The sequence below is a fragment of the Salvelinus namaycush genome, unplaced genomic scaffold (assembly GCF_016432855.1).
Source record: "Salvelinus namaycush isolate Seneca unplaced genomic scaffold, SaNama_1.0 Scaffold982, whole genome shotgun sequence".
NCBI classification, from domain to species: Eukaryota; Metazoa; Chordata; class Actinopteri; order Salmoniformes; family Salmonidae; genus Salvelinus; species Salvelinus namaycush.
Window position 1 is genome coordinate 32,982 of NW_024061733.1, and position 27,732 is coordinate 60,713.

The window sequence follows — 27,732 nt, forward strand, 5'->3', positions numbered from 1 at the left end:
TACACAAGCTGAAAGCAGCCTTTGCCAGGCATGGCATTGTAGAGACTTTAATATCTGACAATGGGCCCTGTTACAAATCAAATGAGTTTGAATCCTTCACAAAAGCATGGGAGTTTACACGTCACCACAAGCCCACATTACCCTCAAAGTAATGGCCTTGCTGAAAAATCAGTGCAGATTGCTAAATCACTCATGGACTAAGCAAAAGCAGACAAGAGAGACCCCTACCTCAGTCTCCTTGAATACCGCAACACTCCAGTTGACAACTTCAAATCACCAGCCCAGCTGTTGATGAGCCGCAGACTTCGCTCAATCCTTCCCAGCACCAACCAGCAGCTACAACCTGAGGTCGTCAGCTACAAGGAAATGCATGAAAAACGTGCACAGAGACAACAACAACAAAAGCGATACTACAACAGGTCAGCTAGACCACTGCCACCACTGATCGACGGAGAGTCAGTTTGAATCCAGGAGCATGGCCTCTGGAAGCCAGCAGTCGTCATCCAGCAAGCTGACACTGAACGTTCATAGCACGTCCTCACCGCAGAAGGAGCGGTGTACCGCCGCAATCGTCGTCACCTACTGAACACAAAAGAACAACACACTGATGAGATGAACTGTTCCCCTGAAAGAGAACGTGATGGACTAAACACACACACACACATCACAACATACACCATACTTACCTGCAACACCACAAGAGCTGTTGACTGACACAGAAGCATGCTCAGCATCATATCGCACAAGGTCAGGAAGAGAGGTCAAGCCCAGAGCTGTCCTAGAACTGTGAAATGTCAAAGGGTGTAGGCGGATCGCTGCCCTAAAAGAGTTCCAGACTGTAAACTTGTTATTGAAAGTTCACTTGAAATGCTTTGGTATTGTATTTGTTTGAAATGTTAAGATGTATTTCTACTGTGAAAGCTGAGTTGCTGAGAATCCCTTGTTCGAAAAGTAACAGTATGTTGGATCATTGTTTCAGAGTCTATGTTGATTCAGTTGGTGTAGTATGCAATATAAATGGTTACTTACCTTGAGTTCAAACTGCAGAGCATGTTTTCAAAAGAAACGCTTAGAATATGTAAACATTTTTCTTTTGTTTTAAAAGAAGGGGGATGTAATATTCATATGTGTAAACATACTGAGTTATAATTGGATGCATTTTACCGCCATATCATACTGTGCTATGATTGGTTAAGACCACCCAAATGGTTAGGTCATGGTCAGTTTGATCCTGGTTGGCGATACGTGAACATGCCAGTTATAGCTAGCTAATAAAGAGCTATGTTAAGAAATATCCTGTAGTACTGCATTTTATTATTTTGTACAAAGTGTGCAAAACAAGACAGTGCAGACGAGGAATGCATTAGTAAGTACTTGGCGCTAAACTCAAGCGAACTTTCAGGATGCTTCCATCTTTCCATAGCTAGCTAGCTTGACCGGCGTTGTCATTTCAAGGGAATGAACTCGGCTAACCTAGCGCAACTATCGTTAACGTTAGTTGTAAATACTGTAATGAAACAGGCAGGGAGCAGGTCTCGAACCCTCGACCTTCTAGCCCGAAGTCCAGCACGCTATCGACTGTGCCGCAAAAGCATGCTCGTGCGGCAGAGTCGATTTCCACGCTTATAAACCGAGGGTCTTTACACTGCCATTGCATAATAACCTAAGCTTGCTTAGTTGTAGCCGAATCGAAGTCTCGGCCTGTGTTGGCTACTGCCTGACTAGTTGCCAAATTCTGGAACTATAATAACTGTGTTTCTGTAGTAACTACATTAGTAGCTTGCACCATGTAAACAAGCTTTTGGCCTATATATTTTCTTGAACCCAAAGGCAAAGCTACACAAGGGCCCATAGCTAATCCAAACTTGTGAACATTGACTAACTAACTACATGACAACTTGCTAATTGATCTGGCAGTCTTCTTAGTTAACTAACTCGCTAGCTACACACAATAATATAGATGTGAGCTTAATTGTAATCAACTACTATAGTTACTTACTAAACTGACCATTAATATATCACACTTCTGTGTTGGTTTAGGAAGCAAATTGCAAGATGGATTATAGGCCTGGTTAGCTATAAAGCTAGCTATTGTTGACATAAAATACTGGCATGTCATTAAACCCTCTGCTTGCAAGTTCTTCTCTTTTTACATCTACCTTATCAAGACAAAAACAATATTATATTTACCCTTAATGCTTGGCTTTCCTTTTGGATACTCTGGCTCTGTAAAAAGAGAAGCAGATAAAACAAGGCTTACTTTAGTGATGTGTATTCTATTCACGCCCTGATTGTGCATGGGGCACATAGGGTGGACGCTGAGGTAATGGGCTGGAATCTTTGGTAGGCGTGAAACAACTGATCTTTGAATCATTCCTCTCCACAGTGCTCCTGTGCCGGGGCAAAGCTTTCAGCGATTTCACCGGACCAGACTGTCGGTTTCTGTCATTTAAAAAAGGAGAGACTATATATGTCTACTATAAACTCTCAGGCCAAAGGACAAATATATGTGCAGGGAGTGTAAGTATGAGTTAATATTAAATTACAGTACCTGTCAAAAGTTTGGACACACCTACTTATTCAAGGGTTTTACTTCACTATTATTCTACAATGTAGAAAATAGTAAAGACATTAAAACTTTGGAAAACACATGGAATCATGTAGCAACCAAAAAAGTGTTAAACAAATCAAATATATTTTAGATTCTTTAAAGTAGCCACCCATTGTCTTGATGACTGCTTTGCACAGACTTGGCATTCTGTCAACCAGCTTCATGAGGTAGTCACCTGGAATGCATTTCAATTAACAGGTGTGCCTTATTAAAATGTTATTTGTGGAATTTATTTCCTTCTTAATGCGTTTGAGCCAGTTGTGTTGTGACAAGGTTGGGGTGGTACACAGAAGATTTGGTAAAAGACCAAGTCCATATTATGGCAAGAACAGTGCAGTCGCAAAAACCATCAAGCGCTATGATGAAACTGGCTCTTATGAGGACTGCCACACGAAAGGAAGACTCTGCTGCGAGTTAACTGCACCTCATATTGAAGCCCAAGTAAATGCTTCACAGAGTTCAAGTAACAGACATAGCCCAACATCAACTGATCAGAGGAGACTGCGTGAATCAGGCCTTCATTGTTGAATTGCTGCAAAGAAACCACTACTGAAGGACCCTAATAATAAGAAGAGACTTGCTTGGGCCTAGACACACGAGCAATGGACATTAGACTGGTGGAAATCTGTCCTTTGGTCTGATGAGTACAAATTTGAGAGTTTTGGTTCCAACCTTCGTGTCTTTCTGAGATGCAGAGCAGGTGAACGAATTATCTCCGCATGGGTGGTTCCCACCGTGAAGCATGGAAGAGGTGTGGGGGTGCTTTGCTGGTGACACTGTCTGTGATTTATTTAGAATTCAAGGCTCACTTAACCGGCATGGCTACCACAGCATTCTGCAGTGATATGCCATCCCATGTGGTTTGTGCTTAGTGGGACAATTATTTGTTTTTCAGCAGGACAATGACCCAACACACCTCCAGGCTGTGTAAGGGCTTTTTGACCACATTCACCCGACCTCAACCCAATTGAGATGGTTTGGGATGAATTGGACCACAGAGTGAAGGAAAAGCAGCCAACAAGAGCTCAACATACTGTATGTGGGAACTCCTTCAAGACTGTTGTAAAAGCATTCCTGTTTCAACAACACAACATGCATTTTGCTACACCCGCAATTACATCTGCTAAATACGTGTATGTGACCAATAAAATTTGATTTGGGCTTCTTTGAAGAATATAAAATATATTTAGATATTTTTTTTGTACACTTTTTTGGGGTTACTACATGATTCCATATGTGTTATTTCATAGTTTTGATGTCTTCACTATTATTCTACAATGTAGAAAATAAAGAAAAACCCTTGAATGAGTCGGTGTGTCCATACTTTTTACTGGTACTGTATGTGATAACATTGCAGTCTAGAAGTGTCACGATCGTCAAAGGGACTGAGAGAGGACCAAGGCGCAGCGCGTGGAAAGTACATCTTCTTTTATTTTAGAAGAGCAACGAACAAAACAACAAACTGACGACCGTGAAGCTATACAAACATAAGTGCTGACACAAAACACTTCGACATAGACAATTCCCCACAAACAGCTAAAGCCTATGGTTGCCTTAAATATGGCTCCCAATCAGAGACAACAATAACCAGCTGTCTCTAATTGAGACCCAATTCAGGCAACCATAGACTTTCCTAGATACCTACACTCAACCATAGACACAGCTAGACTTCTATACTAAACATAAACCCAACTACTCTAATAAACCCCCTAAACCTTACAACCACCCTAGACACTACAAAAAACACATACATTCCCCATGTCACACCCTGACCTAACTAAAATAATTAAGAAAACAAAGAATACTAAGGCCAGGGCGTGACATAACCCCCCCCTTAAGGTGCGAACTCCGGGCGCACCAGCACATAGTCTAGGGGAGGGTCTGGGTGGGCTTCCCTCCACGGCGGTGGCTCCGGCACTGGTCGTGGTCCCCACCCCAACATAGTCACTACCCGCTTACGTAGCCTCCTCCAAATGGCCACCCTCCACATTAACCCCACTGGATTAAGGGGCAGCACCGGACTAAGGGGCAGCACCGGACTAAGGGGCAGCACCGGACTAAGGGGCAGCACCGGACTAAGGGGCAGCACCGGACTAAGGGGCAGCACCGGACTAAGGGGCAGCACCGGACTAAGGGGCAGCACCGGACTAAGGGGCAGCACCAGGATAAGGGGCAGCTCCGGACTGAGGGACGGCAGCTCCGGACTGAGGGACGGCAGCTCCGGACTGAGGGACGGCAGCTCCGGACTGAGGGACGGCAGCTCCGGACTGAGGGACGGATCCTGGCTGGATGACTGCTCTGGCGGATCTTGGCTGGACGGCTCTGGCGGATCCTGGCTGGACGGCTCATGGCTGGCTGACGGATCTGGCTGCTCATGGCTGGCTGACGGATCTGGCTGCTCATGGCTGGCTGACGGATCTGGCTGCTCATGGCTGGCTGACGGATCTGGCTGCTCATGGCTGGCTGACGGATGGCTCCGGCACTGGCTCCGGCACTGGTCGTGGTCCCCACCCCACCATAGTCACTACCCGCTTACGTAGCCTCCTCCAAATGGCCACCCTCCACATTAACCCCACTGGATTAAGGGGCAGCACCGGACTAAGGGGCAGCACCGGACTAAGGGGCAGCACCGGACTAAGGGGCAGCACCGGACTAAGGGGCAGCACCGGACTAAGGGGCAGCACCGGACTAAGGGGCAGCACCGGACTAAGGGGCAGCACCAGGATAAGGGGCAGCACCAGGATAAGGGGCAGCTCCGGACTGAGGGACGGCAGCTCCGGACTGAGGGACGGCAGCTCCGGACTGAGGGACGGCAGCTCCGGACTGAGGGACGGCAGCTCCGGACTGAGGGACGGCAGCTCCGGACTGAGGGACGGCAGCTCCGGACTGAGGGACGGATCCTGGCTGGATGACTGCTCTGGCGGATCTTGGCTGGACGGCTCTGGCGGATCCTGGCTGGACGGCTCATGGCTGGCTGACGGATCTGGCTGCTCATGGCTGGCTGACGGATCTGGCTGCTCATGGCTGGCTGACGGATCTGGCTGCTCATGGCTGGCTGACGGATCTGGCTGCTCATGGCTGGCTGACGGATCTGGCTGCTCATGGCTGGCTGACGGATCTGGACGCTCATGGCTGGCTGACGGATCTGGACGCTCATGGCTGGCTGACGGCTCTGGCAGATCCTGTCTGGTTGGCGGCTCTGGCAGATCCTGTCTGGTTGGCGGCTCTGGCAGATCCTGTCTGGTTGGCGGCTCTGGCAGATCCTGTCTGGTTGGCGGCTCTGGCAGATCCTGTCTGGTTGGCGGCTCTGGCAGATCCTGTCTGGTTGGCGGCTCTGGCAGATCCTGTCTGGTTGGCGGCTCTGGCAGATCCTGACTGACGAATGGCTCTAGCGGCTCCTGACTGACTAACGGCTCTGACGGCTCGGGACAGACGGGCGGCTCTAATGGCTCGGGACAGACGGATGGCTCAGACGGCACTGGGCAGACGGATGGCTCAGATGGCGCTGGGGAGACGGATGGCTCAGATGGCGCTGGGGAGACGGATGGCTCAGATAGGCGCTGGGGAGACGGATGGCTCAGATGGCGCTGGGGAGACGGATGGCTCAGATGGCGCTGGGGAGACGGATGGCTCAGATGGCACTGGGCAGACGGATGGCTCTGGCCGGAATAGGCGCACTGTAGGCCTGGTGCGTGGTGCCGGAACTGGAGGCACCGGGCTAAGGACACGCACCTTCAGGCTAGTGCGGGGAGAAGGAACAGGGCATACTGGACCCTGGGGACGCACATTAGGCCTAGTGCGTGGTGCCGGAACTGGTGGTACCGGGCTGGGGACACGCATCTCAGGGCTAATGCGGGGAGCAGCAACAGGATGCACAGGACTCTGGAGACGCACAGGAGGCTTGGTGCGTGGTGCCGGAATTGGTGGTACCGGGCTGGAGACACGCACCATAGGACGAGTGCGTGGAGGAGGAACAGGGCTCTGGAGACACACTGGAAGCCTGGTGCGTGGTGTAGGCACTGGTGGAACTGGACTGGGGCGGGGAGGTGGCGCCGGAAATACCGGACCGTGCAGGCGTACTGGTTCCCTTGAGCACCGAGCCTGCCCAACCTTACCTGGTTGAATGCTCCCCGTCGCCCTACCCGTGCGGGGAGGTGGAATAACCCGCACCGGGCTATGTAGGCAAACCGGGGACACCATGCGTAAGGCTGGTGCCATGTATGCCGGCCCGAGGAGACGCACTGGAGACCAGACGCGTTGAGCCGGCTTCATGACACCTGGCTCAATGCCCAATCTAGCCCTACCAGTGCGGGGAGGTAGAATAACCCGCACCGGGCTATGAACACGTACAGGAGACACCGTGCGCTCTACTGCGTAACACGGTGTTCGCCCGTACTCCCGCTCTCCACGGTTAGCCTGGGAAGTGGGCGCAGGTCTCCTACCTGCCCTCGGCCCACTACCTCTAAGCCCCCCCCCAAGAAATTTTTGGGGCTGACTCACAGGCTTCCTACCGCGTCGTCGTGCTGCCTCCATTCGCCGGTATCCCTCCTCACACTGCGCCAGAGAATCCCAGGCTGGCTCCGGCACTCGCCCTGGGTCGATAGCCCACCTGTCGATCTCCTCCCACGTAGTGTAGTCCATATTACGCTCCTGTTGCCGCTTTTCACGCTGCTTGATCCCGCATTGGTGGGGAATTCTGTCACGATCGTCAAAGGGACTGAGAGAGGACCAAGGCGCAGCGCGTGGAAAGTACATCTTCTTTTATTTTAGAAGAGCAACGAACAAAACAACAAACTGACGACCGTGAAGCTATACAAACATAAGTGCTGACACAAAACACTTCGACATAGACAATTCCCCACAAACAGCTAAAGCCTATGGTTGCCTTAAATATGGCTCCCAATCAGAGACAACAATAACCAGCTGTCTCTAATTGAGACCCAATTCAGGCAACCATAGACTTTCCTAGATACCTACACTCAACCATAGACACAGCTAGACTTCTATACTAAACATAAACCCAACTACTCTAATAAACCCCCTAAACCTTACAACCACCCTAGACACTACAAAAAACACATACATTCCCCATGTCACACCCTGACCTAACTAAAATAATTAAGAAAACAAAGAATACTAAGGCCAGGGCGTGACAAGAAGGAATGTTGAAGCTTTTTCTGTTTTGTTAACATGTTTCATTCTCTGTTTTGTTTCCATTTCTTACAATAGGTTGGTAACCGCTTTGGTTACTTCAATAAGGACCAACTCGTAATCAATCACATATACACTGAAAAAGAATTGGAGATTCCTGCTGAGGTAAGTCAATAAATAGATGTAGGCCTAGTTCACTACTGCCAATGCATCATCGCTTAAAACATTGTCTGGAATGACTGAACTTCTTTCTGAAATAGGTAGTGTAACGTTCGTTCTCCTCCTCTTCTGAGGAGGAGCAAGGATCGGACCAATATGCAGCGAGGTATGAAGACATAATGATTTATTTAAAGAAAGACGAACACGAAAAAACTCTTAACAAACTACAAAACAATAAACGACGTAAACAGACCTGAACATGAGAACTTACAGACAACGAAGAACGCACGAACAGGAACAAACTCACAAACGAAACAGTCCTGTGTGGCATAAACACTAACACAGGAACCACAAACAAACAGTGTGAATAGCCTACCTAAATATGGTTCTCAATCAGAGGAAACGTAAAACACCTGCCTCTGATTGAGAACCATATCAGGCTAGTTAACCAACCTAAACATAGAAACAAATAACATAGAATGCCCACCCAGCTCACGTCCTGACCATACTAAACAAAGACAAAATAAAGGAAATAAGGTCAGGAACATGACAGGTAGTATGACTCAAACAATGTTTTCTTTTTCTTTTCAGGAAACCGACATTGTTTGCTTTGACACTGGACACGATAAGTTTGACAGTTATGCCATTGATTCACTGTTAGGTTCCTCTTTATTGTTAACAGACAATGAGGAATCTGTGCAAGTAACCACAGAGACTTTGTACCTAAACAAAAGTGCTGAGAGCACCACGGTGGAAGTGGATGAGCCTTCACCTGAAGTGACACTGTTAGAAAATGATGAGATTGATAGGGATGTACCTGAGGACATTGATAAGGTTGTAGAGGTTCCAGATAATGATGATCTGAGACATTTTGAGGCTTTAGAGTCCTCTCTGCCTCAGCCTGAAACTCTTGACACAAAGGGAGTGGAATCTAACACTGTACTTGAGACCACAGCTGAGAGGATCAAAGATTACCTTCAGAAAGATCAGCAGAGGACAGAGGACTCTGTGCCGTACAGTGTTGTTGAACCAGAGGAAGGTGAGATCAAAGAAACCCCCTCAGAACCTGAATCCAAAGATGATCCTGAGTTAGAAAATGCACCTGATGGTTTTTCAGAAGGCAGACCTATTCCTGAGTTAAAAATCACACTTGGAATAACTTTTGATGCTGTCACTTCCAATGATGAGGACACTTTGAAGGTGACTCCATATGACAAGGAAAGTGACAAGACTGAATATCAGCAGGATGAGGAAAGTGATCATCATCTCAGGGAAACTCCATTGCTGGCTTTTTCTGAAGAAAGTTCTAATTTGGAACACGAGAACATTCCGGAATCTGATCAGACAGATGAGGAAGACAGTCTATCAGAGGTACCTCATACACAGAAACAGGACTCCAAGGACAATAACCTGTGGTCTGCATTTGGTGATACCGTTTTTAACATTGTCAGTGGTGGGGAAAGAATAGCTTATGTTGCCGGTTCAGAGGAAGATGACGAGGAGGATGATGACGAAGGTGAGATTACACCAGAGGAGCCTCCCAAAATTGAAGAACCCAAGGAGTCATTTGGCTGTTCTACTTCCTCTGAGCTAATCTTTGAGGAACCTGCGGACTCTAATTTCAGTGAGGATGCTGTCAAAGTACCTGATGAGGATTCTCAGACGTTGCAGTTTGAGGATGAATCTGAAGAAGGTGTCATCGAACCTTCAACACCTCCTGCTGATGAGGCGAGTGAACACACTGAGGCTTTAGCAGAGAATCTTACAGAAGATGACAGCCCAGTCCCTAAACAGCTCTCACAGACAGACATGCTCTCAGACTTTGATAGTAAAATTAACGAATCAGAGCAGAAACAAGCTGTTGAAGAACTCCCCATACAAAAAGAGGAGTCAATAGATTTCTCACAAGTAGAGAATACTTTTAAACAGGGTGGTACAGAGCTTTTCAGACTATTTCGAGAACCATACCAGAAGGTCCCAGATCCAAGTAAAAACACAATGGTGAAAGAGAGCCATCAAGAACTCCCCATAGAGGAGGAGGATTCAATACACCTAGAGGGGGAAGAGATTGAGGAAGAGTTGCTAGAGGATGAAAATGCAGTATTGTCTTCATCCAAAACTGAGCACACTGATGAAAATGACACAGAAAGTCTATCTGAATTTGGGTCAGAGCAACCCAATAATTATACACAAACCGATGTTGTATCCAGTGATGTGTTGGATGTGGTCCAACACGACGAGGCTATTGACATAGAACCTGAGGTGCATGAGACTGAAAATGATGCTGAAAGCCACATGCCCTCACTTAAAGATAAAGTTTTGGATCCCCTTCCAAACAAAGAGGCGGAATACAGTGACAATGTGTTGAGGCTGAGACTATTGCGAGACCGCTGCAAGGAGGAGGATATGGAGCGCCTCCAAAAGATTCTAGGTCCTCAGAACCTCTTTAGGTTGGAGTTCATGTTTTTTGACCTGGAGCTGAAGGCTGCCCGGCGGTCCCAGACAAACGTCAGTGAGGACATTGAAACGGTGCTGGAAGCCATTTTGGAAGCCTCTGAAACCCCAATCCTGGATGAGATTGAGAGGATGCTGGATGCCCATGAGAACGCTGACCAGCAGCAGGAGGCTGGTGAGTTTCTTGAGGAAGCTTCCATCTTGGACGACTTCCAGAAATTGGTGTTCACCCTGCGTCAGAAGTACTCAACGGCCAGAAACAGTGCTCCCATGGCAGTGGGCAGTCAACTACACCCTGACACAGGTAATAATGCTTTTTTTCAGTTTATGTTCATGTCAGAGTATAGGAGGATTAAAACCTTTTGTTAAATAAATATTTGGAAAGTCTCATACATTGCTAATGACATGATAATAATGCCTGGAGATTTGGTTTGCAGAATAAGCTTTAAGAAATGCCCAAGAAGTACAACAAAGTAAATAGTAATCTGTTGACAGAACAAATACACTTCCTGACAATGCCAGTTAGATTGCAATGCATGAACATTTACTCACTGTTTGAACCTCTCTGAATGTTTCAAAAGATGGGAATATGTCTGAAAATACCTTGGACATGGGACTTAGCGTAGACATGGATCACCCTCCCTCAGGTAGGTGTTCATTATACTTCCCTACTTTTGAAATTGTGGTGAGATGTAAACTGTATGCATTAACCTAATTTGCTTGTGCTGTATTTCCAGGATCTCTGGAGTCACCTCCTGTCACTGATTTCCATGAAGATGAGCAGAGTGGTTCATCATTCGTATCAGTGCTAATTTTATCTGGTCGTCTCGTCACCCTGTTTTATGAGTATCTTGGAATATATGGTGTTATGGTAAGTTACTTCATGTATTTCTCTCTTGTGAATGGGCTTTCCTTCCTATTGTAATTGACTAATTGCCTGCATGTAGTGCTTAGGACTCAAGTATTCATACTTATTTTATTATTGCTGGGACAATGCATGTATTATTTTTATTTGGGGGGCGGCATTTGCCATGCTGACAGCGTTACCCAACCCTTCCCCTTTTTTCAACTGGTAGTTGAGTACAGCACCGTTTCCGTTAAATTAAACGTTCCAGAACGTAAAAACGTACTGAATGCAGCCCAGGTTCAGTGATCCTTTCCCATTTTTTGTTGACTTGTTCTAGTGAAGTGTAGACTGAAGTTAAGTGTCCACAGCCGGTGTTTTGCTTATTGAGTGGGATATAAATGATACCCCCGCTCATTTTACCAGGCTTTGTGCGTTTTGCTTAGAAAGTAATCACGTTCAGAACTCTAAAAGGAGGCTAGTAGACATGTTGTTGGTTTACGCAAACGAGTTGCATTGCAAGTCACAAGCCAAACTAACTAGATAGCCAGCTCAACTGTTAAAGTAACGTACAGTAGCGATGGATTCGGAAGAAACAACCCCTTTACCCACTTTGCCCCTGATGACAGAATCTGATCAACTGTCTGTCTTGTACTGTCTTGTACTTCGATATGTAAGTAGTTGGCTACAATGTAGCTAGCTGGCTAGTCAAGTCTTAGGCCGCCACATGGCTGGCTAGCTAGCTACATTGAAACTGAATCTTGTTGGCAACTTCATTTGCCTGTCCTCTTCCTCATTTAAAAAATGGCTCACTTTCCAGACTAGCAGTATCCGTTCTTCCTATATCTGGGTCTCAGATCGAGAGGTGCCTTCAAGTTGTTGAATTTTCCTTTGACAGCTTCCCCTTACATAACTATCACTTGAGGTTACATGCCATTAAAATCTACATGTGGCTCATGTCCAGTGATATGTTATGTAATCATCTGTTTTGTTTATTGGACATTTTACAGGATGAAAGGCTACATGATGCAATCTTTTGCACTCTAAATCCACATAGGCCTAAGGCTTGTTAGTTAGATCCACTCTGTGGTGATTAATTTAGCCAATCCCTGAATTTCACTGAGCGACTGCGATGGAAGTTCTGTATTGTGCAAAGGTCACCATGGTTGGACAGTGGTAGGGCCCCAGTCCAATCCAATCCCCATTAATTGCATAAGGTCAAGGCAAATCTTCTCTCTATTGATTTTGATCAACAACTAGGTTATAGGCTACGTCTATTTCTAAACCCACCTTGATTTGATCTGAAGATATGCCTCTGCATTGACTGAGAGGGTGCTCAGTGGGATAACCATTAGCCATGCTTGTAAACAGAACACTGGAATGCCTGATGGTTTAGTTCAATGTTTTTAACATCACTTATTTTCTTCTGTCATCTCAGCCCAGCTATTACCCAACTTATTTGCTAAGCCTGACATGTTCTGTAGTAACACTGATTGGACCTGTCTTTCCCCAGATGGTCACCAGCCTGCCAGAGCACTGGAAGCCAGGTCCAGACTTCTACGGCGTGTCCTGTGAACCCGTGCTGATCACTGCAGGTGCCGGGGTCATCGGCTTCCTCTTCTGGAGGAGCATTCTATCTGTAAGTCGTTGTTGCACAGTTACTGCTTTCATAATTTCATCATCTGATTGCTTTATGTTATTCTATGATGTATTGTATGCTACCGTTGAGGAGGCTGTTTGCTGCCACTTTTCTTTTCCTTCTCACAGGTCAAAAGCAAGTCATATCTAAGTAAGTTCTTCTCTCTGGCTATTTAGGGTGCATAGTGAATCCTCATTCATATTGCTTACAGGCTGGTGTTCTTGTCATGTGTAAACCATGTCTGATTTCATACTCTTGTCATGGTTTTTATTCGCTACTGAAAAAGAAATGGTGGACAGGATGAAAAAGCTTGAACAAGAGAAGAAGGAGATACTCCAAAAGGTCGCTGAACTGCAGCAACAGGTAAGTTGCAGAGACTTTTCACTGACTAAGATCCAGACTTTTGAGTTCAATGTGAATTAAGGTACATAATGTTTTGACAGTATATTTCTACTGGGTTCCCCTCAGGGCGAAGAACTTAAAGAAAAGCAAAAGCTGTCTGAAAAATCTGCCACTTTATCTCTGGAAAAGATCCAGGAATTGGAGGTGAGTCTCTAAAAAATATTATCTTGATCACATGTCATTGTCATGCTGACAATTATTAGATCTTTTATTATTTTTTTCTTCTCCATAGTGTTTAAATTGACTACGCATTTTCTTTTTCTGTCCAATAGAATATTGTGCAAGAGATGGAGAGACAAAATGAGCGCCTGGACGAGGAAAATAACTTACACGCCATATCCTTTGACAAAGAGCGGGCCAATACTGCGAAACATGAAGATATGGTGAGTAGTATTGAGCGATTTAGCTGTAATTAAAATGTTTCAGAACAACCAATTCTCTGACGTCGGTTCAATTATTTGAATTCCATTAAGTTAGTTTATTATGTGAGCTCAATGTGCCGTTTCTCTAGAGAGAAATCAAATCAAGCACATACTTCGGGACGTTGTAGTTTTCAACAGGAGAATAAATATTCCACATAGTTTAGTGCAGAAAATGTGGTAATTGACTAAAATGACCACAATCCATTGCACCTACAGCTGCATGGACTTGCGCGGGCAGACAGAGAGAAAGGGACAGCCTGCAAATGAGAGAGAGATACCCTAGAGAGCAGTTGCTTTCGTGATGTAGACAGCATAGGCAGCTACTATTAGCCAGCTACTATCCTAAATAGGATGGCTCGTTGATGAGGACAGAGAAAGATGGTTGTCATTATGCTTATCATTATCTTTGCCCATAGATGTCCGAAATGGACAAAACCATTGAGAAGTTGAAGCGCAGCAAGAAGAAGACCCAGGATGCACTGTCGAAGGTATAGGTCATATAAGTGAACAGGCCCAATGAAAATATGTCAAATATATTAACATTGCAACAATCAAATGTAAGGTGTTTATTTCCTTTTCATTATCCTTATCATTGAATCTGTAGTCTACCATTCTGATGGATGAAGCCAAACTCCGCGAAGATGCCCGGAATGTCCAGGTCCAGGTTCTGGAGAAGGATATTGCCACCCTGAAGGAGGAGAACCTCTCGGTGAGTACCAATATGGAACAACGATTCACACTTTAAGCCTCATGACATTGTGTAGGACTCATTGGCCATGCAGGGCCTGCATTGCACCGTCCTGATGACCTAATTTCCTTGTTACAGCTGCACCATGCTGCCAAGTTGTGGGAGGAGAAGCACAGGGAGACAAGCGAGCAGATCAAAGTCTACCAGAAGTCCCAGAAAGACCTGGAGGATTCCCTCCTTCAGAAGGACCACAACGTAGAGTTTTTTTTACACGTTACGATATTGTTACACACATCAATTCCTGTTCACACCTTCTCAAATGCACCCTGATGACAAAGAAACATGTCACCTGTATTATGTTCCAAAAAAATACTTCTTGACTGATTCCAGGGGAAAAGTGTAATGTATCAATTGGTGGTTCTCAACCTCTCTGGCAGGTTCTATCTGACCTGCTAGGAGATCTGGAGGCCTGCGATGACCTGAAAGGTGGAGTTGTTGCTAACGGGGTAGCCTCTAACGGTAAGTCACCTGACACGGTGTCCTAATCAGAGGAGGCTGGTGGGAGGAGCTATAGGAGGACGGGCTCCTTGTAATGGCTGGAATGGAACCAAATACATGGAAACAGTGTGCTTGACTCCGTTCCATTTATGCCTTTATAGTGAGCCAGTCCTTCTATAGCTCCTCCCACCAGCCTTCTCTGATTAGGATACTGTCATGTGATTTGGTCTTATGTAGCAAAATTTTAAATTGTGTTTTTTTTTACATTGGATTAAAGTAGAGACTCGGAGCATCAAAATGGTATATCATACACTACAGTTGAGGAACAATGGGAAAGTAATTCTGCTTTGAAAGTTGATAAACTTGTAACCCATACTGGAGAGCTCTTCTTTGTCTATACCCATTCAGCATTGTTCACACATATTGTTAGCTAGCTAACAATATGCTTTATTTTGCAATGAGAAAACGACTTTCTGACAAAATTAGAAACTTATATCTGAAAATGGTTTCCCTTAGTTTGAAGATGTATTCTGGAGACAGGTGTTTTATACAACAGCCTTCTATGTGTTCTATTTTCGACTGCCTCTGCATATTTGCAATCAAACCACACAATTTTCTCCATCTCCTTAGCTATCATACTCTGCTTCCACCGGACAGTCCACTGATTTCAAAACTTGGGTCTCCTAAAAGTGGAGATTATCTTTCAAAAAAGCTGCATTAGAAAGGGTTACTTACACATACTGAGAAGCTCATGTTATAGACAGAAGCGTGCTACATGGCAGACCAATCCGAACTCGTTTCATGGCGCGTCCAGCTCATCCATTATCTCAGCCAATCATGGCTAGAGGGAAGGTTCCTTCCTTTTTCCGTGGCTAAACTAACTCTGCTCATAGTTGACCATTTTTATTCGTATTTACGGATGGCATGCAAGTTTGTTATTAAGGCACATGGAAGTTCACGTACCAGAAGGCATTTTGCCCCCAAAAACGCATTTTGATAGTTATACATTCAAATGCCTCTCCTGTGAAGTATTGACGCGCGACATACGCCTACTTTCCTGAAACGTGTCACTGTGTTTACAATTATTTGTTTCAGACAAGCAGACCATCATCCAAAACCGCCATAAGCAAATGATGGATGTCTCTCGGGTAAGACTGAGTTCTTTCTTGAACGGACCCAGATTTCTGTGTACCTGAAGGCAGGTAAAACTTGTGCTCAGAACCAAGAAGTGTGTCAACTCTTCCACTAACTGTTGGAAGAACTTTCCACAGGTCCAGACCACTCTGTCTGTTGTGGAGGAAGAGCGCGATCGCTTCATGACCAAGCTGCTGAACGAAGAGAAGTCCAGGAAAGAGCTGGAAGGTATGTCCCAGCAACTAGAATTTGATATGCATCACTGCCTTTTCTCTCTCAACATTATCAACTTGTTTTCACCACAGAGCAATTTCAGAAGCTGGAGCATGACATCTTGTTGGTGAAAAGTGACAAGAACCACCTGGAGAACCAGTACAAGACCCTGCAGCAGAAGAATGACATCATGACAGAGATGTACCAGCAGAAGGAGAACGCTTTGCAGCAGTAAGTGGAATCAGAAGCAGTGCAGTTCATGTGTTAATACCATAGTAGGGTTTGTTCTCCATGGTTCCACAGCATGTAAAAAAATAAAAAAATCCTTGTCTTTTACTGTATTCTTTTACTGTGAGGTTTGAGGTTTTCAAATGGTCTTTAAATAGTTTGATTTAATTTGTGTGTCGCCTTACAGGAAGCTGACCAAGGAGGAGTTTGAGCGCCCCAACAAGGAAGACCGGCTGACGGAGATGGACGGCAAGGCCCTAGAGGAAGAGGTCAAGGTGTGTAGGCAGCGCGTTAAGGAGATCCAGGACGAGCTGAAATGGACCGAGAAGTTCTACAAAGCTCAGATCATTGAGCAGGAGCAGAAATCTCACGAGAACTGGGTTTGTACAATACAACTTTATTAGTCCATTTGTTAAAGAAACAACAAATGTCTCATTTCTCAACCCCCATCGATGGCACAGACATTAGGATCAGGATTTTTTTTTTTAAGTCTTCTGTTTGGCCAGTCATTTGTAAGGTGAATTTAGTCCATAACAGGAGATTTTAAATGTCTCTTCGTTCTCTCTAGGTGATTGCACGCGCCGCAGAGCGAGCTCTGTTCGACGAGAAGAAGGAAACAACTAACATTCGTAACTTGTGAGTGCAACACTAATACAACAGACTCAATTGGGCTATACCAAAGCAGGGCTCACCTATTGCTCACTCAAAATGGAGACAGGCAGATCCTTTGATTTGGTTTATTTTTGGTCAATCTCACATTTACTTTTTGAATTAGTCATAATAGTAAAGTAAAAAGAGGCACATTGTGAACCAAAGGTTGCACTGCCAAGTCGAAGGGCCACAAATGCAAGTGTTTTGGTCACAGTTTTGCAATGCAGTAAGCTGTATTAGTCTAGATTTGGAGGTACAGTATTGAGAATCTAAATGCCTGTTCTCTTTTTCACCCTAGACTGACTGACATGTCCAGCAACCTGAAGGAGCTCTGTAGGCCTCTGTTCAAGCCCACCCCTGGGATGGCTCCCATGCCTCTCCGACGAGGTAAGAACCAATCCTCAGTTCACGTTATTTAGTACTGGCACGTCTGGGGTGCATTCAGAAAAGGCAAAATCGTAAGAACATAACTTGCACGTAGAAATGAAATGAATAGGGCTGATATGACTCTATTCTTGAGGACAGAGAATCATATTTCTATCTGAACGTTCTGTAACGTTCCTGACCATTTCTATTGTCTTGTCGGTTGGATATCATCTGTGACTGCGTTTCAAATTAGATCTTGGACTTTTTGACTGTCTGATACCTCATCTGCTGTTTGACGTCCACCCTCTGAAATGCATGTTTTCCTGGGGTTTTGATTTGAATTCCTTGTAGCTGGTCCAATGTGGAGAGACTGAGAGTGGTATTTGGCTGAGTGTTTTGTTGTTAAATGGTTTTGCTAAACAGGTGATTCGTACAGGCCCTGTAAGAAGTTCACGGGTGCCCCCCCCTCCCCCTGTGGGGCGAAGGAACAAGCCCTACCGTGAGTCTCCTGAACCCACGCCCCGGACAGCCTTGGCCCTGATTGGCCGAGCAGTACCATCCCTCAGCCAATCAACCACCCCCCCCTTGTTCACCCTTGTATGCCCTGACTCCCCGCTTCTTTTTCACCTTTCCTTTTTCCCTGTCTTTACCTCCGCTGTGGTGTTTCAATAATTTCCCTTATTTTTCTTCCTACTGCTCTCCTCCTGCTCCTAGTTGGTACCCATTTGACCTTTTCCTCTTCCTAATGTTTGTCTTCTAATTACGTCCTCTCTGATTTTCGAAGACATTCTTTCCTGTCTCTTTCACTGCCATCTTTTCTCCCTCTACTGCCATACCCATCTTTCTCACCTGTGTTTGCGTGTTCAGACGATCCAGAATGTTCCCATGCCTTCGTTTGCTTTCACAATTTGGAATAACCGCTCTTGCATCCCTCTTGCTCTTTCAGTACTATGGTGGTGTTTTTGTTGTGTTCAGCTGTTGTGAGATCATATGTGTGTGGCAACTCGTTAGGTTACTAAAGCTTCAGCCTTTGCTTTCCCTTGTGTTATTACTGCATTCCATACATTTGTATATATATATATTTAAAATATACACTACCGTTCAAAAGTTTGGAGTCACTTAGAAATGTCCTTGTTTTTGAAAGAAAAGCATTTTATTTTCAAATTGATCAGAAATACAGTGTATGCATTAATGTGTAAATTACTATTGTAGCTGGAAACGGCTTTTATTTTTTACATTTTATTTTTTAAATGGAATATCTACATGGGCGTACAGAGGCCCATTATCAGCAACCATCACTCCTGTGTTCCAATGGCACGTTGTGTTAGCTAATCCAAGTGTATAATTTTAAAAGGCTAATTGATCTTTAGAAAACCCTTTTGCAAGTATGTTAGCACAGTTGAAAACTGTCCTGATTTAAAGAAGCAATAAAATTGGCCTCCTTTTAGACTAGTTGAGTATCTGGAGTATCAGCATTTGTGGGTTTGATTACAGGCTCAAAATGGCCAGAAACAAAGCACTTTCTTCTGAATCTCGTCAGTCTATTCTTGTTCTGAGAAATGAAGGCTATTCCTTGTGAGAAATTGTCAAGACACTGAATATCTCGCACAACGCTGTGTACTACTCTCTTCACAAAACAGCGCAAACTGGCTCTAACCAGAATAGAAAGAGGAGTGGGAGGCCCCGGTTCACAACTGAGCAAGAGGACAAGTACATTTGTGTCTAGTTTGAGAAACAGACGCCTCACACGTTGAGGAACTGGCAACTTCATTAAATAGTACCCGCAAAACACCAGTCTCAACGTCAACAGTGAAGAGGCGACACCGGGATGCTGGCCTTTCAGAAGAAAAGTCTTTGTTTCTGGCCATTTTGAGCCTGTAATCGAACCACGCAGCCGTTATACTGCTCAGAAAGGAGACACGTTCTGTCTCCTAGAGATGAACGTAATCCTAACCGACTTGCAAAAACTATAGTTTGTAAACAAGAAATTTGTGGAGTGGTTGAAAAACGAGTTTTAATGACTCCAACCTAACTGTATGTAAACTTCCGACTTCAACTGTATATACACATACACACAGTACCAGTCAGAAGTTTGGACACACCTACTAATTCTAGGGTTTTTCTTTATTTTTACTATTTTCTACATTGTAGAATCATAGTGAAGACATCAAAACTATGAAACAACACATATTGAATCATGTAATAACCAAAAGTGTTAAACAAATCAAAATATATTTGAGATTCTTTAAAGTAGCCTCCCTTTGAATTGATGACAGCTTTGCACACTCTTGGCATTCTCTCAACCAGCTTCACCTGAAATGCTTTTCCAACAGTCTTGAAGGAGTTCCCACATGCTGTGCTCTTGTTTGCTGCTTTTCCTACACTCTGGGGTCCAACTCATCCCAAACCATCTCAATTGGGTTGAGGTCGGGTGATTGTGGAGGCCAGGCCATCTGATGCAGCACTCATCACTCTCCTTGGTCAAATAGCCCTCACACAGCCTTGATGTGTGTTGGGTCATTGTCCTGTTGAAAAACAAATGGTAGTCCCACTAAGCGCAAACCAGATGGGATGGCGTATCACTGCAGAATGCTGTGGTAGCCATGCTGGTTAAGTGTCCCTTGAATTCTAAATAAATCACAGACAGTGTCACCAGCAAAGCACCATCACACCACACCACCTCCATGCTCCACGGTGGGAACCACACATATGGAGATCATTCGTTCACCTACTCTGCGTCTCAGAAAGACACGAAGGTTGGAACCAAAACTCTCAAATTTGTACTCTTCAGACCAAAGGACAGATTTCCGTCAGTCTCATCTCCATTGCTCTTGTTTATTGGCCCAAGCAAGTCTCTTCTTATGGGGGTCCTTTTAGTAGTGGTTTCTTTGCAGCAATTCGACCATGAAGGCCTGATTCACGTGGTCTCCTCTGAACAGTTGATGTTGAGATGTGTCTGTTACTTGAACTCTGAAGCATTTATTTGGGCTGGTAACTCTAATGAACTTATCCTCTGCAGCAGAGGTAACTCTTGGTCTTTCCTGTGGCGTTTCTCATGAGAGCCAGTTTTATCATAGAGCTTTATGGTTTTTGCGACTGCACTTAAAGAAACTTTAAAAGTTCTTGAAATTTTCCAGATTGACTGATCTTCATGTCTTTAAGTAATGGACTGTCGTTTCTTTTTGCTTCTTTGAGCTGTTCTTGCCATAATATGGACTTAGCCCAATTTGGTAAAAGACCATCTTCTTTATACCACCCCTACCTTGTCACAACACAACTGATTGGCTCAAACGCATTAAGAAGCAAAGAAATTCCACAAATTTAACTTTTAACAAGGTTAATTGAAATGCATTCCAGGTGACTACCTCATGAAGCTGGTTGAGAGAATGCCAAAAGTGTGCAAAGCTGTCATCAAGGCAAAGGGTGGCTTCTTTGAAGAATCTCAAATATTCTGATACTGGTACTTCTAGTTCTGGAAGAATAATATCCTACCATGACATGACCAAACATTTTCCTCGGACTGCAAATAGACCAGACTTTGCTATAAATAGATGGTAGCATGAACCAGTAACGTGGTCTAGAGTCAAGTGCCTAATGACAACCAGGAGAGCCAAGGTTAGCATTCTAGAAGATCCGAGAATATTGCAGTGTTTTACGTTGATGTATCACCGTGTATTTATTGTCCAACAGGACCACGACCTCACTCTGACCCTCACGGCCGCCATTACTCTCCGTACCACAAACACCCAGTGGCTGCTAGACCTGGTAGGGATTGTATTTTTTGTCAATGAGGGTTGATGTGGTATTATTCCCTAATCGAGCCCTTATCCTATATCTCCTCTAATCATTCTTCCCTTTGTTCCTCCACAGACACCATGGCCCCACGTACATCCTCACCAAGCAATCTGGGCAGCTCGGTAAGTTTCAGTCAATTTGAGACAATGTGCATCTCTCCCCCCTGTTCCTCCATCATGTGGGTGTGTTTGCACTAAACAGACCGCTCCACTAGAGTCACAGGCTGAGGCCCAGGCCTCCACAGAGAACCCAGAGGCAGTGAGTATTATGTTCGAGGCAGCGGTGGCAGGGATGCGGATGTGTGTGTGAGCATGCTTACCCCAGCCGTGGATCAGTGGCTGGAGTGGCAGTCAGCTGGGTAGTGGCGTCACATGGTTGTCAGACTTAACATTGCTGGCTGGATTCTGACATGTGTGGTTGCTTGTTTTAAGGCGCTTACTGACGGCTGCGGTAAACTGAACATTTCTGCCTACCGTGTGTAGATGCCAGCGGTCCCGGTTGTTGTCAGCTCGGCGGTTGTGATTAAAACATTGGTTGGTTGGTTGGTTGGCGAGAAGAACTCTGCTCATTGGTCAACCGTGCATATTTTGAAGCCTTGAGCGTAGAGCCAGCGTCGCCGCTCACTGGAGTGAGTACCACGAATGGCGCCACTTGCGAAACTGCTTGCGTTTTGCCGCCCTACTCCCATTGAAGTCTGAAGACCTTTGCCGCTTCCCGTGACCCATCTGTAAGCTCCTTTTATATTTTCCCTATATTACAACACCCTCCCTCTGACCCCCACTGAATGAATTGGTGACACTGTTCTACAAAGCCATAACTTCAGCACAACTACATGATGGATATCTCAAATGTGTTGTCATTTAAAGCTGTGTGTGTTTGAGGTTAATGCTTTGTGGAAACGGTCCTGATTCTGAATCAGTGTGTGGAACTTGGTCGTGTGATTCTTGTGGGACTGTGTAACTTGACTTATTATTGTGGGGTATTGTTGTCTTTCTCACCAGTGCATAATTGTTTGTTTTGTTCTAACCTAACGAAACTGTTTGAATCAGATGAAAGGGTCTCTCATTGTTGGTGCCAGCAGCAGGGCTACAAGCACAATGGACCTATTGCTATTCTTTGTTTTAATATTTTTTTGTGTTCCTCCAGAACTCTCGACCTCAGGGTCCTGGCTCCCTGCTGGTCTCTCCTATCAGCTCCCCCCTCGACTCAAGCCTCAGACCAGTCATCAGCCATCCCTCCGGACACTGCCACCGTCCCCTTCCCGGACCACACCACATCCCTCCTCCCCCACCCTTCATGCCTCCCGTGTACCGACCAGACAACGGACACTCAGGCATGATGCCTCCTGGACCCCCACCGCCTAACGGACACCCGCCTGGTCCAATGATACCACCCGGACATCGGCCTCCACCTCCTGGTGCTTACGGTCCCTCTTCCCCACACAACCGGTACCTTCCTCCACCTCCTCACTATGGACCGGTGCCTCCTCCATTCGGTAGGTGGTGAATTCTGGCCGCCAACTTTTATCTCAAGTTGAGTCTTTGCTATTAGTATTTCAGTTGTGGTTAGCAATGCTATTGTTATGTTGGTACTACAGTGTTATATTTGTATGTTCATTTTTCCTTCTACCTTCCTATGGCCCGACCCATAGGACCCCCACATACCTACGTGCACTATGGACCACTTGATCACTTCATCCCACTCCGACACCTGCCCCCTGGGGTGGCCCCATTCCCTCCTCATGTCGGCCCCAAAGACTTCCCTGTGCAGCCACAGGTCCCACATGGCCATGACTCTTCAGTGGGCCCCCAGCCCGACGCTGGCCCCCAGGGCCAGGGGCAAGACTACAGCTCCCAGCAGGCAACAGCTGCCCCCCAGGACTCAGTCAGCTCTGCCATGGCAGAGCCTTAGACACCTGCCAACCGTTAACGACCTGGCTACATTTAATCAACCACGATTCATCTCTTTATTTTTTCCTTTTGTTTTTAATTGGCTGAAAATAAATATCATATGATATACTTGCAAACAACAGAAGTATCTAAAAAGTTAGTGTTCCTATTAAAGCATCAGAAAATCAATGTCTTATGTTTCGTGTCTGAAATGTAATAATGACTTGAAGAGGAGTAGAACTGAGGCTTGTTACTCTGCAAGTCCTATTGTGCAATAACATTTCTATTGTATGACTGAGGATTTTAAGTTTTTCAAAGGGTATTATGTTGATTTTGTATTAATTTCACAATGTTATCATGGTTTCCTGTGGAAATTATTCAAAATAAATGGACCCCAAGCTTTTGGGTTGCTTGATCGATCATTTCAGAAGTACCATATTATCTTAACTCTTCCCCAAACTCTCTTCAGAATGAACTGAAAAGGAAAGTTGTGTAAGTTGAAAGTCAAAGATGTATTTGCTGTTCTTAGGATATTTTATTAATAAAACTGGTAGGTAGTTGTCTATTGTTCATATGAAGCATATGACAACTTTTGTGATCCATTTTAGTTTGAAAGGAAATGTCTGACTGCATTTTGTTTTGTATGGGTAGCTGTATTACATGTGAAAAGCCAGTAATCACCCACTAACTGAACACCTGTCATATGACCTTCACATTTGTTTCTTTTTTTGTTCTTATGTTACATCAGGAATGCATCACATTTATCTATTTATTTTCAATAAAAAGAAAATAACAAAAAAATGTTGCACGTGACTAAAGACTATTTGCATTAAATGTATCATTGCTTTGGTTAGAAATGTTTTACTCTCTGTAGGTCCCAGAACGTTTCTTTGTACCCGCCGACAACATTATTTTTTAATCCACTTTAGAATAAGGCTGTAACATAACAAAATGTGGAAAAGGTTTAGGGGTCTGAATACTTTCCGAATGCACTGTAGTGTATGTTTGCAGACAGCGCATGTACACCATTTTACATTTGAGTCATTTAGCCGATGCTCTTATCCAGAGCAATTTACAGAAACAATTATGACTTGGTTTGTTTGTATGTATTGCTGTGTATCATTAATCCAACAATGTGTGACTGCGTGTGTGTATGTATGCTGTGCACACATAGTTTCTCCCTAAATGTGCGTGTGAAACAAGTCAAATGTTTGTGCGTATGTAGTACTGTAACCAAAAGTGTTTCACCTGCTTGTAAATGCCAGGCCTCCTCTTTATAGTGTTGGTGTCAGTGTCTATCTCAAACACCATGCGAGGCTGGTACTCGCTCTAACAGTGAACCAGCCGGAGACGGAAGAGAGAGAGACAGAAAAGAAATACAGAAAGAGGGGAATCAGAAGGGAAAGAAGTGGAGGAGAAGTGGAGGGGTTAAGCCAGGACATGTGTAAGCTGGTTACAATGCGCCAGGAAGACAAAGAGACCTATTTGCTGCGCCCATGGGCTCTCCATAGAAAATTAGTGAACTATATAGGGAACAGGGTGCCATTTGGGATATGACCATTGTCTATTGAACAGGTGAATGAAACCAAGAAGGGGACAGGCAAGGAATCCAATAGCAGCAGGTCATCTAATAACTATACTAACAGCATTTTCACACTATCGTGCCGACCCAAACCATACCGTGCTGGTGTGGATATTTACATTTTACATTTCCTTAAGTGAGCAGAGGGGCATGGTTAGCTCGCCATGTCCCGCCCAAACCAGGCTTTAAATAAGCTGTGTGTAACAAAGCAGGCTGATCCTTGGGTTAGACCATACTGTGCTCAGAGAAAAGTGAGCCAGAGGAGTACAGTTTGGGTCAGAGGAACGTTTGTGTGAAAAATGTATAATAGCCAGGGTGGTGTTCATTAGGCACTTGACAGAAAATGAAAATGAGCGTTTCATCTTAGTCCCACTTGGCAGTTTGGTGCGTAATGAAAACGTCACAGTTAGATATTCTACAAGTCTGGAACTCTATTGGAGGGATGCGACACCATTCTTCCATGAGAAATTCCATCATTTGGTGTTTTGTTGATGGTGGTGGAAAACACTCTCAGGCGCCGCTCCAGAATCTCCCATAAGTGTTCAATTGGGTTGAGATCTGGTGACTGAGAGACACACACACACACACACTTTAAACCCCATATGCTCCTTTGAGACCCCTCTTTCAAAGTCACTGAGATCTCTTCTTCTAGCCATGAGGGCCAAAATAATGTTTAACTGGGCATTTTATACATGACCCTAATCATGATGGGATGTTAATTGCTTAATTAACTCAGGAACCAGACCTGTGTGGAAGCACCTGCTTTCAATATACTTTGTATCCCTCATTTGTCAGTTACCTGTAAGTCTATAGATTGGTTATATAGCTACACACATTCACACTATAAATCAGACAAGAGCGTCAATCCAACCCTGGAAGACTAGTTAGAGAAGGAGGGAGGACAATGAAAGGTTTTTGGGTGTTGACGGGTGGTTAGAGGACGGAAAGAGAGCAGGTAACACCACATGTGGAGGCGACCGGGAATTGCAGGGTCTCTTTAATAAGAGATGCACATGCAATGAATCGAAGGTTATTTGTTGATGTAAAACCTAAATTGACCACTGTTTTAAAATCAGTGGAGGAGGAGTGAAGGGAAGAAGAGAATGGGAGCACAGCCCCGGGGCCTTACCATGAAGAGGGCTGAGTTGTCCGTGTGGGTGGAACGCCTGGAGGGGTACGCGTTCTGGCAGGGAGGAGTGGAAGAGAGGGAATGAGGACAGAACACACAAGAAGACAGGAGGTGAGGATGGAGAGGAGGGGGATATAGCTAGGATATATAGCCAGGGCTCCAGACTAACATTTTCCCCTGGTGTCACTAACATTTTCAGTTGGTAAACAGTTTAAACTAGCAATAAGGCACCTTGGGGGTTTGTGATATATGGCCAATATACCATATGGCTAAGGGCTGTATCCAGGCACTCCGCTTCGTGCCTAAGAACAGCCCTTAGCCGTGGCATATTGGCCATATACAACACCCCCTTGTGCCTTATTGCTTAAGGGATTGGACCCTTTAAAAAAAAATGTTTTTGTCTAAAATGACATCCCCAAATCTAACTGCCTGTAGCTCAGAACCTGAAGCAAGGATATGCATATTCTTAATACCATTTTAAAGGAAACACTTTGACGTCTGTGGAAATGTGAAATTTATGTAGGAGAATATAACACATTTGATCTGGTAAAGGATAACAAAGAAAAAAAAGATGCATTTACTATATTCTTTTGGTTCCATCATCTTTGAAATGCAAGAAAAAGGTCATTATATGATTGAGGACTCTAGGCACAATTTAGATTTTGGCCACTAGATGACAGCAGTTTATGTGCAAAGTTTTAGACTGAAGGGTTGCATTACTTTTCAAAATGTATTGTCTGCCAAATGTGCCTAACTGGTTTATTGATACATTTTCAAGTTCATAATTGTGCTCTCTGAAAAAATGGCATGGTATTCTTTCACACACACGGTGTGTGCTTAATTTCAATTATTAGTGGGCTCTTATAGATAGCATCATTGTGACAATGGACAGGGACTATGCGAGCATCTTGCTTATAGTGTGTCATTGTGACCCCCCTCGAGCATCCTATTGGTTCCTGCATACACCCCACACACGCCCTCTTCATGCTTTTGTTACCCTTGATATTTGAGATTTCACCTGATTGTCTATGCGATTAAATGTGAGTCAAAAGAAAAGGGAAATAAAAGTATTATCTGAGTTTTTCGGGGGCGAAGGACACAGTCTACCGGTGTCACCCTCGCCTCCCACCTACTGTGTACACAAGTCCTCCAAGCTACCTAGCTAATTTGCTTTGATTCCGCCTGCCGAACACCTGCCCTCGCCGTAGTTAACAGAACTGCGGGAAAGCAGTGCTTGACAGGCAGGGGGGGAAGTACACTGTCTACCGGTGTGCGAGCTAGCTAGCTATCCCACCTGCTGTGTACCGGAGTCCTAGTTAGATAGCTAACTAGCACCTAGTGCTCTTCGCCAATGCCTGCTGAACACCTTGCCCTCACTGTTGTTAACGGAACTGCGGGAGAACAGTGTTCGACAAGCAGGGGCGAAGGACACTGTCCACCGGTGTCCTAGCTAATGTTAGCTAGCTACCTTTCCCACCAGCTGTGCACTGGAGTCCTCACTAGTTAACTTCTTATGGCTGGGGGGCAGTATTGAGTAGCTTGGATGAATAAGGTGCCCAGAGTAAACTGCCTGCTACTCAGGCCCAGAAACTAAGATATGCATATTATTAGTAGATTTGGATAGAAAACACTCTGAAGTTTTTAAAACTGTTTGAATGATGTCTGTGAGTATAACAGAAATCATATGGCAGCCAAAAACCTGAGGAAAAATCCAACCAGGAAGTGGGAAATCTGAGGTTTGTAGGTTTTCAAATCATTGCCTATCGAATATACAGTGGGATATTGGTCACATTGCACTTCCTAAGGCTTCCACTAGATGTCAACAGTCTTTAGAACCTTGGTTCAGGCTTCTACTGTGAAGGGGGAGCGAATAAGGG

The 27,732-nt window shown here is 44.8% G+C and overlaps 1 protein-coding gene and 1 long non-coding RNA gene across 2 annotated transcripts; both read left to right on the forward strand.

Moving 5' to 3' along the window:
* The first annotated feature begins 2,239 nt into the window (after positions 1 to 2,239).
* On the forward strand, positions 2,240 to 8,595 carry LOC120043642. The gene is made up of 3 exons (XR_005476492.1): positions 2,240 to 2,520; positions 7,871 to 7,927; positions 8,513 to 8,595. It is a non-coding gene; the product is annotated as an uncharacterized LOC120043642 (long non-coding RNA).
* Positions 8,468 to 23,697, forward strand: LOC120043641 (transport and Golgi organization protein 1 homolog). The gene is made up of 24 exons (XM_038988195.1): positions 8,468 to 8,474; positions 8,583 to 10,679; positions 10,957 to 11,022; positions 11,113 to 11,246; positions 12,733 to 12,858; positions 12,987 to 13,008; positions 13,145 to 13,221; positions 13,327 to 13,404; positions 13,533 to 13,643; positions 14,099 to 14,170; positions 14,287 to 14,391; positions 14,509 to 14,625; positions 14,808 to 14,889; positions 15,964 to 16,016; positions 16,140 to 16,230; positions 16,308 to 16,446; positions 16,631 to 16,823; positions 17,012 to 17,079; positions 17,393 to 17,481; positions 17,897 to 17,959; positions 21,151 to 21,225; positions 21,331 to 21,377; positions 22,402 to 22,750; positions 22,907 to 23,697. The coding sequence occupies exons 1-24, from the start codon at positions 8,468 to 8,470 to the stop codon at positions 23,164 to 23,166; spliced, it is 4,521 nt and encodes a 1,506-aa protein (XP_038844123.1). The 3' UTR covers positions 23,167 to 23,697.
* Positions 23,698 to 27,732: the final 4,035 nt, after the last annotated feature.